The 12,794-nt window shown below is 28.1% G+C and overlaps 3 protein-coding genes across 3 annotated transcripts; 2 read left to right on the forward strand and 1 right to left on the reverse strand.

The window, feature by feature from the left end:
• Positions 1–219: 219 nt before the first annotated feature.
• OCT59_000844 (uncharacterized protein) lies at positions 220–2,275 on the forward strand (the record flags this gene model as incomplete). Its single annotated transcript, XM_066139157.1, has 10 exons — positions 220–222; positions 418–521; positions 666–774; positions 856–1,067; positions 1,144–1,258; positions 1,331–1,609; positions 1,700–1,886; positions 1,967–2,002; positions 2,095–2,178; positions 2,250–2,275. The coding sequence occupies 10 exons, from the start codon at positions 220–222 to the stop codon at positions 2,273–2,275; spliced, it is 1,155 nt and encodes a 384-aa protein (XP_065988587.1).
• A 459-nt stretch (positions 2,276–2,734) lies between these two features.
• OCT59_000845 (uncharacterized protein) lies at positions 2,735–6,744 on the forward strand (the record flags this gene model as incomplete). The annotated part of the gene is made up of 9 exons (XM_066139158.1): positions 2,735–3,760; positions 3,827–4,051; positions 4,117–4,536; positions 4,606–5,352; positions 5,417–5,543; positions 5,612–5,860; positions 6,098–6,241; positions 6,310–6,373; positions 6,429–6,744. The coding sequence occupies 9 exons, from the start codon at positions 2,735–2,737 to the stop codon at positions 6,742–6,744; spliced, it is 3,318 nt and encodes a 1,105-aa protein (XP_065988588.1).
• A 3,636-nt stretch (positions 6,745–10,380) lies between these two features.
• OCT59_000846 (uncharacterized protein) lies at positions 10,381–11,708 on the reverse strand (the record flags this gene model as incomplete). The annotated part of the gene is made up of 4 exons (XM_066139159.1): positions 10,381–10,638; positions 10,827–11,039; positions 11,106–11,387; positions 11,460–11,708. 4 exons carry the CDS (start codon positions 11,706–11,708, stop codon positions 10,381–10,383), a joined length of 1,002 nt encoding a protein of 333 aa, XP_065988589.1.
• Between the last annotated feature and the right edge of the window lie 1,086 nt (positions 11,709–12,794).

Below are 12,794 nucleotides of genomic sequence, written 5' to 3' on the forward strand. Positions count from 1 at the left end.
GTTTGAAAACTTGTTTTTTCAGACGCGTTAATTGAGTTGATACGTGTACCCGGTTTTCAGAACCTCATGTGATCAACAAAAATTTGCCACTGCGTATATATAAAAAATGATCGACATATACTATACCTTTAATTTAAATTATTTCTTTTGTTTTACTTGTTAAAAATTTCAATGCACTTAAATCATTTTTTTTTTTTAATATTATAGAGCAGAAAATTCATGGTACGATAAATTTGATTCATAAAATTTGTAAAAAAAAATATATATTAAATCATGTTATGTGCTCTTTTAGGTAATATAAGCTTCAGCTATTGAACCTAAAGACATGCTAGATAAAACACAGGCAAAATTTAAATTTGTCGTACTTGGTCTTTTAATTAAAATTTATTTAATCATTTATATTTACAATTGTTATAGTTGGAGTTACCATTTGGACTTCAAAACCTCGGTAATACTGGTTATATGAATTCAACCTTACAATGTCTTCGAGTCATTCCAGAATTGCAGGAATCTCTTAATAGGTAAACATAATTTACGTAAATAATGTACTGTAAATAATGAATGTAAATAATGTAACAATTTACTAAAAAATAATTGATAATCAACAATTATCCATATTTTTAATTTTTTTTTTCGGTACGATCAAATCATTATATTTTACATAGGTTTACAAGTGGATCTTCTGTTGCTGATAAACTTACAATATCTTTACGTGATCTTTATAATAATTTAAATCAAGCTACTGAAAGTGTTGTTCCATTACATTTTTTACAGGTAATCCGATGAACTATTATCTTTATTTTTTGAAGGAATTTTATTAATGTTTATATATAATATATTTATATTTATATTTAGTTATTTAGAAGTGTTTTCCCTCAATTTGCTCAAAATACTGCTGATGGTTTTATACAGCAAGATGCCGAAGAATGTTGGACTCAAATTATATCTATTCTAAAGCAAGCAAATATTCCTATACCAAGTCAACATTCTTCAGATGGTGAAAAAGTTTCATCTTCAACAGAGGAATCATTTATTGATCATTATATGACAGGCGAATTTACTTCAACGTAAATATATTTTTTATTTTTAAAATAATTTATTATAATTAAATTCATATTATAAATAATTAATTAATTTTTGTAGTCTTAAATGTCTTGAAGCCCCTGAAGAAGGAGAGATTGTTATAAAAGAAAATTTTACGAAATTAAACTGCCATATCTCAATATTAGTAAATTATGTGCAACATGGAATTATGATGGTACAGGATTTAAATCATCTATAATATGGTCTTTTTTATAAAAATCTTTAATTTATTCATATATTTATCTAGGGTTTAGATGAAAAGATCGAAAAAAATTCTCCTACATTAAGAAGAATGGCGATCTATGATAAAACTACACGTATAAGTCAGTTACCATCATATCTTACAGTACAATTTGTAAGATTTTTTTGGAAAAGTGATCGAAGGGTTAAAAGTAAAATTTTACATAAAGTAAAATTTCCTATGGAATTAGATGCTACAGACTTTTGTACTGACGAATTAAAAAATAAAATTTTACCTCTTAAAAATCGTTTACAAGAATTGGAAAAAGAAAGAAAAGGGTCAAAGGTATGATTATTATTATTATTATATAGGATAAGATATAGTACGATTATTGAATATTTTTTAAAAAAAATAAAAAAACTCTTAATAATTTAGGAAAGTACACAATTTGCGGTCAATAATAACGTTCAAGATACAGTAACAGATTCAAAAAATAATGAAATAGTTGAAGAAATCAAAAAACTTATTGATCCCGAACTAAATAAAGATATTGGTGCTAACGTATCAGGATTATATGAACTTTGTGCAGTTCTTACTCATATTGGAAGATCAGCTGAATCTGGTTAGTTATAATAAATACTACTTCGCTTTTAATTTTAGCTATATATATTTTATTACTTTTTAATAAATTATAAATTTTAGGAAATTATATTGGATGGGTTCGTAAAGAAAATTCTGGTATGAAATAATATCATCTTTTGTAAAAAAAAATAAAATTGATAAATTTTAGTTTTTATATTTCAAAATTTTAAATTTTTTAAATATTATAGAGGATTGGATTCAATATGATCATTATGATGATGATAAAGTTAGTATTGTATCTCAAGAAGATATTCTAAAATTGGATGGAGGAGGTAGTATACAACGCTTTTATAAAAAATTTTTTTTTCTGATCAGACTTCAATTAATCAATTTTTTGTTATAGGTGATTGGCATATTGAATATATTTAATTTTTTTTTTTTTTTTTTTAGATAGTGCTAGCATTATTAGTAATTTTGAAAAATTTAAATTTTATAATTTTACTTTAGTTACTAGACAAATTTTTAAAATTAGTAATAACAACATTATTTGGAAAATAATTATGGATATTATTAAAGAAAATAATTTATCTGTTAATATATTTAAAGTTAATGCTCATACAGATGATTCTTTAAATAATTATGTCAACAATATTGTTTCTTTGGCACATAATGATCAAAATTTAGGAATTAATTTAAATTATAATAATTTTTATGATCTTCCTTGGATTCCTAAATGGAATGGCATAGTTATAGAAAAATCTTTAATTCGTGATCCATGTAACAATCGGAGAAAATCATTAACGTTAAATATATCATTTTATATATGAAATAAAAAAACGAAAGAATCTCGCTTGCCATACCCACCTGTACTATCAAACACCGTTCTAAATGAGTAACTATAAAGACTATGATGTTTCCTTAATTTCAGTGGGAGTTATTAATACAGAATTACATTTTGGACCCTTTTCATGCTATTGGTGGGTAACTTGTAATAAGGAAACGGAGCTTCTAGTTCCAATTCGTTTGCATATGAAGACAATGACCTTTTTAAAGGGGTATAATTTTGTTATAACAGTTGTAAAGGGTAATAGAGAACATTCTGAATGGCCGGGATATCTTTGTGACTGTGGGGAATTTTATACTGACGAACCAAGTATTTCTAGTACGAACGCAATATCTACCGTTTATCAGAAAATGTTCCGCAATAAAACCAAATTTTCTGGTCCCTTAATAATGGGATTTGATAAACCAACTATTTATGAAAAACTACTGGAAGAAGTTCCATTTCGTCCATATTTTGTTAACCTTGAGTTAGTACATGTTTTTGTGTTTGGAATTGCAAAATCCAAGAATAGTCAATGGGGATATGCCGGAGTTGGGTTTAAGTCAAGTTTTTTATTTCAATTAGAAAAACAGCGTTGTTTATTTCTTCAAGAATTTGAAGATGATACATGCAAAGTAACTATAATGCAAAAAACACAAATTAAAAAAATATATTATGAAAGTACGCCTGACTTAGTATGGGAGAAAGTTTTTAGCGAACAAGTAAAATCCGCAAAGTTGATCGAATTGATGAAACTTACTGGAAGAACACTATATGGAATTGAAAATAATTTGTCACAAGAATTAATTCATGCTGCACCTTCTTGTTCATTAAATGAATGGGATGATGATATTCTTATAGAAAAAATTTTTTCTTATTATCTTAAGAGACGAACTAGTAATCATGTGGATTTGCATAATTTTTTAGACGAATGGCGGCAACAGGGAACGATAATTGAATTACATAGCAATTTAAAGCAGTTATATCCTATTGACCATCAACTAAGTGAACGTGAATTAAATGCATGGAGAATGATTCTTCGCAACATAGGATGTCATAATATAACTCCATTTTTAAAACAGGAATCAAAGGTAAAAATAAAGAAAATACGATTTCTAAATAAAAAAATTTTCTAATTGAATAATTTATTATTGTAGTATGAATTTTGGACTAGATCCCCACATTCTAATATTGAACAAAATGCATTGAAGCAATTACATGAACTTGGGTTTTTATTAAAACGACCAATGGATTCTGAAAATTTTTGGAGTTGTTTTCAAAAAAGTTTAACAGTTAATAAAAAGGGGATCAATGGAAAACAAAGAATACTATCGATAATAGCAGATGATTTCAAATATGATGAATTGCACAAACAATTATCGGTAATTATTAGTGATAATAATAAATATTGATTTTTAAAATTATTACTAAATTATTTTCATATCAGGTTTCAAATGATTTGATATCAAGAGCACGCAAGCATTGTCGCCTATACGGACCTGGCAATTCTTCAATGAAAAAACCTTCTTTTACACGTGAAAGACTACCTATTGAAAAAATACAGGAATTTGAAAACTTTATTAGTGATAAGGCGCATGTGATTATGAGCTCATATAAAACAGATAGTAAAACTGGTGCGCCAGTTAAATACCTCCGTGATACAAAACAAACACTTTGGGAAAAATTTCATGCTGAATTTCCTGATGGAATTCGTCGCACAACCTTTATGACTAAGTTACAAGGAAATGAATATGTATATAAAGAAGATTTAGGCGGCCTATGTTCAACCTGTAGCAGATATGGATACGAAATATTTGATGATATAAGAAAACTTATTGAAAGTAAGATTTCAGATATTTTAATAAAGGTGAGTCTTACCTAACAAAATCATTTCTGTATATATTTATATTAACACCAAATTATTTTATCATTTCAGAAACAACTTCTTAATGATTTGGAAAAACTACAACGATTTTTAAAGCGAGACTATGAAAAAAATCTAGATATCAGTGATAAAGGGACAACAAAGCACAATTCATGTATTAGTTATTGTTTGCTATGGGCATTTGGAGTTTGTACAGAGCAACATACACATGCATCAGAAGAATGTGCAAAATTATTTACCCTTTTTAAACATCTTAAAAATCAACTTTCTATGGACTTGCATGAAGATCTTGATGAGTATCAGAATCATCTATTGTACTTTCTTGCTCATCAAGCCCGTAAGGTTTATTTGAACGCCCAATTTAATGCTAATTTACTTGAATTAGATGAAAATGGTGCTGTATTAGTGGTTGATTATAAAATGAAAATACTTCCCAAAAGTTCTAGAGAAACAAAAGCAGAATTTTTTGGAAAAAAAGGTTGGACCTTACATTCAATTCTTATGTATACCAAAAAACTAGGTTCTCAAAAGCTTGATATCCATGCTTACGATCATTGGTCAATGGATGCACGTCAGGACTCATGGTTTACAGCTTCATCACTTCACGCTGTGATTGAATCATTGGAGAATAAACCAAAATGGATCATAATTATTTCGGATAATGGTCCACACTACCACAATGCTAATCTAATGATGATATTAGGACATTGGTTAGATTGGTATCAAATAAATGTAAAGAAGTGGGTATTTTTGGAGGCGGGGGAAGCAAAAACAACTATTGACAGTCATCATGCTCAGGTATTAAGAAAAAAATTTCTGCTTGTATTATGAGCCTCTAATAATTTTTTCAAATTTTCGATAGATTACCCATGCTATTAAGCGTCAAGTACGTCTTGGATTAGATATAATGGAAGGTGTTGACATTGAGACTGCAATTAGAGAAATTCAAGGAACATCTGTTGCACATTTAGAACCAAATCGGACAAGAGGTAAATTTAAAACCAAGAAAAAAATAAAAAAATCTAATATTGACCTACGACCTACTTCATTTGTTTAGACCAAAATAAAAAAGCAAAAAATACACTTCCCGGTAATTCTAATTTATTTGAATGGACCTGGCCAGGAGATGGACCAATGGAAGGATATATTCTTGGTCGAGAAGTTCCAAATATTGGGGAGTGGACACAATTTTCACCGGCACGGATAGCTAATTTGCAAAAAAACAAAATCGAGATTCCAAAGCCTACAGTATCAGCTCATACAGTTCCAAAAAGTCAATGGATTGTTTCTATGCCAAATACATCAGGTAAATTTTTCGTCTCCCGTCATTATTTTTCGTCTCCCATCATTATTTTTCATTATTTTTCGTCTCCCATCATTATTTTTCATTATTTTTCGTATCCCATCATTATTTTTCGTCTCCCATACATCTTGTGGAAATAGACTACAGCCACAAGAAGTAAGAGTTCACGAATGGATCCAAAATAAATTATACCCTCAGTTCATTTTATATTTATCTAATCACCACTTTCTTTCAATTTAGGTATTGATCCCAAAAGATTGACGAAAGAACAATTATCATTAGAATTGACAAAACGAAAAATAAATGTTGTCAAAACTGCTAAAAGAGATGAGTTGATTAGAGAATTAGAACTTGCCATAACCAACAATATAGAAATAATACAAGGTAAAGAAAATGTTTATAAGAAATTCAAAAAAAAGGCGTCTGACCTTATTTTTTTATTTTATTCAAAGATACTTCTGATGCCTCTGAAGAAAAAGGTGCTTCTGAAGAAAAAGAAAATACAAATATTATATGGTAAATAAATTTGTTTTAAAAGTATGCAATAATATATAAGAAACTCACATTTCAGTAGTAATTCCTTCCAAGATTTTCCCTTAGAGTCTGGATGGGCGCTAAAAAGCAAGCAAAAATATGGCAAGAGAGGGAGTGGAAAGCGTCTATCTAAAAGGGTATGGAAAATTTTAGAGGAATATTTTTTAGAAGGTGATGTTGATAAAAGTAAAAGATATACCGCCGCAACTATGTTAGAAAGTCTAAAGAAAAAAGTTGAAGGAGGAGAATTGGGGGACGATGAGATTCCAAAATTACAAACTGTTCAAAGTTGGATTTCCCGTTATTCAGCACAGCACCGTCAAAAAATGGCAGAAATACCTCTCAATAAATAAATAGTTTAGCAAATATAACGTGAAATAACGTGAAATAATGAAATAAAAATAGTTTTATAATAAATATATATAAAAATGGCAGAAATGTCTGTCAATAAATAAATAATTTTGGCAAATATAACGTGGAATAACGTGAAATAACGAAATAAAAATAGCTTTATAATAAATATATAAAGAAAATTTTGAAAAAAACACGAAACCGAAATTCTACATTGTTGAAAATGAAGGCTCAAAATAGCCCAGAATCCGCCTTCCTCTCAAAGTAAAGTTGCGAAAAATTATCAGAAAAAAATAATCTTTGATATAGTGTGAAAATATGGGTTATGATTACCATAATTAACTAGTAAAATTGTTATGTGATCATGTGTCAAACGATTTTTTTAATAATATAAAAAATGCAATTTTATTGATCGACTAATGATCTACATAAAATTCCCTAATAAATTTCTCCGATTGTTACACGGATCACGAATTAAGAAAGTTAATTACATTAACAACCAATACGAAAAATTTGGAAAGGTTTTTAAATTTAAATAGAAATGATAAGTATAGAAAATGTAAAATAGATTGGTCAATTTTTTTTAATAATTTTTTGGGAGAAAAACAAAAATTATACACTGATTTCAAAGAATCAAAAATTAGAAGACGCAAAATTCAGTTGATGATTGAAGAACTTCCTTGCATTGAACAAATTAAAAGAACTTTATTTTCATTATATAAAGAAAGGTTTTGTCCTATGTGTGAAGAGGATGAAGAAGATTTCAATCATATCTGGTTTTGTGAAGAAAGATGAGAGGATATGGATGATTTAATTTCAGGAGTACAAAATTGGCTTCTTTTAGAAATTAATAAAATTTTAGATCCTATTAATCATATTACTCTTGAACATATTAAAAATCTCAATGATATTTGGAAACTTGAAGTATCAGAGGATCACATAACTTTCATAGATTTAATTAAAGGTTTCTTTCCTTATTCGTTAATTAATTTTTTTAAACAATTATTATCTACGAAATCAAAAGTTGAAATTTTGTCATATAATTTTAGGAATGAAATTTTGGAAGGACCCCGGATATCTCCAAAACAGGTCATAAGTCACACTTTCGGCAGATTGGCCCATTTTTCAGGGGCTCAAAAAATCGTTTTTTGTAAATATCTTGGCATCCAGTGGTCCAATTTTGATGAACTTTTTTTTAAATTGTAGAGCTAAATGAGGGCTACAAAATAAAAAATAGTTCATTAAAATTGAATTACTGGATGCTGAGATATTTACAAAAAACGATTTTTTGAGTTTCAGCAAAAAGGGGTGTTTTTGGCCAAAAGTCCATTATGACCTTTATATTAGATATCCGGGGTCCTATTTTGGATAAATCTATGATTTTTTGGAAAGTGAGGTGTAATAAACTTAATGAAATTGATAGAGGTTTGGGAATTGATAAAAATGTTAAAAAACAACATTTTGGTAAAGAGCAGTTTATTGACAAAACACGTAAATCAAAAAATAAGAAATACTTTAATCTACAAAGTCTTCAAAGTCATAATTATTTTGGGGGTACACAGGTCGAACAGATGTCATTGTCGCAAAATTTGCCTGGAATTTTTCTGGCAAATTGAGAATTATCCCGGTAAATTAGGGTAAATTGTGTTACAATTTTGGGATAATGGAGGTCTTACAATTTGGCAAATTTTGTCAAAATGGCGGAATTCCTACAGAATTCCTAATTCAAATGTTGAGAAATTTTTCAGTAAACTATCATTAAATTGTGGGAAATTTTAGGCAAATCTTTAGTAATGATATGCAAACGAAGTGCAAATTGTGGTGAATTTTGTTAAATTTTTAGTAATTTTATGCAAACGTAATGCAAATTGTGGTAAATTTAGTTAAATTTTTAGTAATGTTATGTAAACGAAGTGCAAATTGTGGTGAATTTAGTTAAATTTTTAGTAATTTTATGCAAACGTAATGCAAATTGTGGTGAATTTAGTTAAATTTTTAGTAATGTTATGTAAACGAAGTGCAAATTGTGGTGAATTTAGTTAAATTTTTAGTAATTTTATGCAAACGTAATGCAAATTGTGGTAAATTTAGTTAAATTTTTAGTAATGTTATGTAAACATAATGCAAATTGTGGTGAATTTAGTTAAATTTTTAGTAATTTTATGCAAACGAAGTGCAAATTGTGGTGAATTTAGTTAAATTTTTAGTAATGTTATGTAAATGTAATGCAAATTGTGGTGAATTTTGTTAAATTTTTAGTAATTTTATGCAAACGTAATGCAAATTGTGGTGAATTTAGGTAATGCTATGCAAACGAAGTGCAAATTGTGGTGAATTTTAGGCAAATTTTTAGTAATTTTATGCAAACGTAATGCAAATTGTGATGAATTTAGTCAAATTTTTAGTAATTTTATGCAAACGAAGTGCAAATTGTGGTGAATTTAGTTAAATTTTTAGTAATGTTATGCAAACGTAATGCAAATTGTGCTGAATTTAGGTAAATTTTTAGTAATGATGCCAAATTTACCAAATTTGAAATAAAAATTGTCAAAAATATTACATATATTTTGATATTTATTATATAATCCATTAATATCCCTACATATTCTTCCTACACCCTTACTGTTCTTTTTCTTTTTCTTTTGAGGTTCTCTTAGGAACATTATCATGAATATACTTTTCGTCAAAATGACAAAATACTAATTAAATTTATTTTGACAGACGTAATGTATTTTGACAGACGTAATTAATTCATAGTAATTTTATAATAAATAGTGAATTGGTCCGTTCACCGAAATATGACGTAATTAATTAGCGGAGAAGTATAATCATGAATATGTTCCTGTTCTTGGGACGATGGTTTGGATGATGATTTTTTATTTGTTTTTTTCGATTGATCACGCATGTTGTCAATAACTTCCTGCAATTCATCAAGTGCTTCGTTGTTTTTGTTTGTGGATTTTTTATTTTTTGAAATTCTTTTTGATGATCGTGTTTGTTGAGAAGTTTTCCGTGATGATGGGGATTTTTGCAGTGGTAATGGTGGGTTTTTGGAAGATTGTTTAGATCGTTTGTTTGATCGTCATCCCGATGTCTGTGATAATGACGTTTCCTCTTGCTCCAGCTTGTTTGCCTCATCCTCACCCTCTTCTTCTTCATCAGATTCAGCATTTATATCTAATTTATCGATGTTGAGACCTTAAAAGAAAAATTTAAAAAATTTTCTAAAAATTCCGTTCCATAAAAAAAAAAAGAGAACGGTAATACTCAATTACCATAACTTTCTTTACTAAAAATGGCCAATTTTTTGAAATATTTTTATAGACCTAGATACAATGGCTTTCAAAACAATTGTGCAATTATTTTGTAAAATTTTTAAAATATATCAAGATATATTTAAGGTATTTTTGAGATTAAAATATTAAAATAATATCAAAGTTAATTATATTATAATAATAAAATAATAACAAAAACATTAAAAAATTATTGTGATATTATTTTGAGTTATTTTTATAGACCTAGATACAATACAATTACAAAATAATAGCAAAAATATAATAAAAACATTTTGATGTATTAAATGTATTTTTGTAGTATTTTAAAATTATTACAAAATCATTTCAAAAAATTGGCCATTTTTAGTAAAGTTGTTGACTTTGTTGACTTTGTTCCTTCTCTTCACTCTCCGATTCCGACTCATCATCTGATTCTTCGTCAATAAATTTATGGACTGAGGGAGATTCTCGCTTTCCGTCTTTAAGTGTCCACCAAATTAAATTTGGTGGTGCTTTCTTATTTTTCCAAAATTCATCTTTAAGGATACGAGGACGTACTCTCTTATTTTCTGGAAAATATTTTTCCACGTACTCGTCAATTGAATGTAGAAGGTTCGTTAACTAAAAATAAACGTGTATTAGAAATAGATAAACTTCTGTTGTTTTTGAGGTTTGGCATTTTTCCAAAATTCGAAAGCATGCAAGGAAATTGATATGTCGAGATTTGGCGAAACCAGAAGCACCAATCACGTATTGATAAAGACATTTTAGTGTCACTGCGCATAAACAAAATGAATTGTCTGACTTACTTCATCAGATCTCCATGATAATTTGTAAACAAAAAGGTTTTTGCGGTCTGTGGATGCGTTTGGATCATTCTCCGGATCACTCTCTTCAGGAGAGTGGTATTTGTTCTTGTTTAATATTTCATTAATATCCTTGATCCCGCGTTTTTTAAAAGATTTTCGATAATCGGGGTGATTCTTCATGGCTAATGCGCCCTTCATCCTTCGTTCCCATTTCTGAAATTAAAATAACTATTATTAATTTTCAATATTACCTAAAAATTTGGAACTTGATTAACTTACTTCTGATAAACGGTTGATTATATGGCTCATTATTTTTTTTTGTTTTATTTCTGCCTCGTTCAGCTGGCTTTCTTTCCATTTACGTTGGCCATTTTTATGCAAATCCGAGAACACATCCCGAACTATACTTAATGTTGCATGAATACCACATTGTTCAAGAAGTGATTGGATACGGGGGATTAGATCCTTTTCCAATTGTGGTGCAATCTCGCCGAACTTCTTCGTATAATCGATGGGAATTTCATTGATTTTTGCGCTACGAATTAGAATTTTAATTTCGTTCTATAAAATGAAAATTGATAAAATTAATGAGTTTAAACGTCACATAAATAATAAAAATATACCAAAACAAACTTTTATTTCTTTTCGATGCTTCTTATTATATTGTTTTTGTGCTGTCTCTTGCAACGAATGTAGATTTTTTTCAGGGATATATTCCTCATTGTCTTGTTTATCAAGTTCATCTTCGTCATCGTAATCATCAACCTGAATATATTCTATTTGTCGATTTTGTCGTGAACGTTCTTGTGAGTTCAGAGAACGCTCCAGCATTCGCGTTATTTGCCTGAACCCAGTGGACATTTGTTCTTGAATTGACGACATTCCCCGTTCAAGTCGTGAAATACGTTCTTAATGTACAAAAAAAATAGTAATTTTTAAATTAAGTTTGCTATTTAATCAAAATTTCGAATGATCTGCCAAATTATCTGCCAAAACGTAAATTATCTTTGCTGAAACTTGGAGTTTACAATCGATATTGATTAGATATCGCAATGATATCATTACGATATCATTACGATATTTTGATAAAAAATAGATTCGACGTCATTAAGTTAGTCGTAACTGTATTTAATCGACATTGATTAGTTCGATATCTCTGCGATATCGCTGCGATCATTATGCGATGTAAATATTATCACGTAACCACATCGTAGTGATGTCGTATTAACATTGAATTAATATTACAAAAATATTTGACATTTATTTGATATCGTAACTATATCGTAGTGATATTGTATTAACATTGACAAAATATTTGACATTTTATTTGATATCGTAACCACATCGTAGTGATATAATATTAACATCGAATTAATATTGCAAAAATATTTGACATTTTATTTGATATCGTAACCACATCGTAGTGATGTCGTATTAACATTGAATTAATATTACAAAATATTTGACATTTTATTTGATATCGTAACCACATCGTAGTGATATCATATTAACATCGAATTAATATTGCAAAATATTTGACATTTTATTTGATATCGTAACCACATCGTAGCCATATCGTAGTGATATCATATTAACATCGAATTAATATTGCAAAAATATTAAAAATATTTTACATCTATTTGATATCGTAACCACATCGTAGTGATGTCATATTAACATTGAATTAATATTACAATTTTATTTGATATCGTAACTACATCATAATAATATCATATTAATATCGAATTAATATTACAAAAAATGTTTTACATTTATTTAATATCATAACTACATCGTAATGATATTATATTAACACTGAATTAACATCACAAAAATATTTTTATTGTAATATATGTTTATTATTTATTATACATTAATAATAATAATTTTTTATTAGTGGATTATTATGGGTGAGTGGAGTACGTTTCTTTTCTTCCTTTTTTTTTTATTCTTTTCTTCTCTTTTTTG

This window comes from Rhizophagus irregularis, chromosome 1, assembly GCF_026210795.1.
Source record: "Rhizophagus irregularis chromosome 1, complete sequence".
NCBI lineage: Eukaryota > Fungi > Glomeromycota > Glomeromycetes > Glomerales > Glomeraceae > Rhizophagus > Rhizophagus irregularis.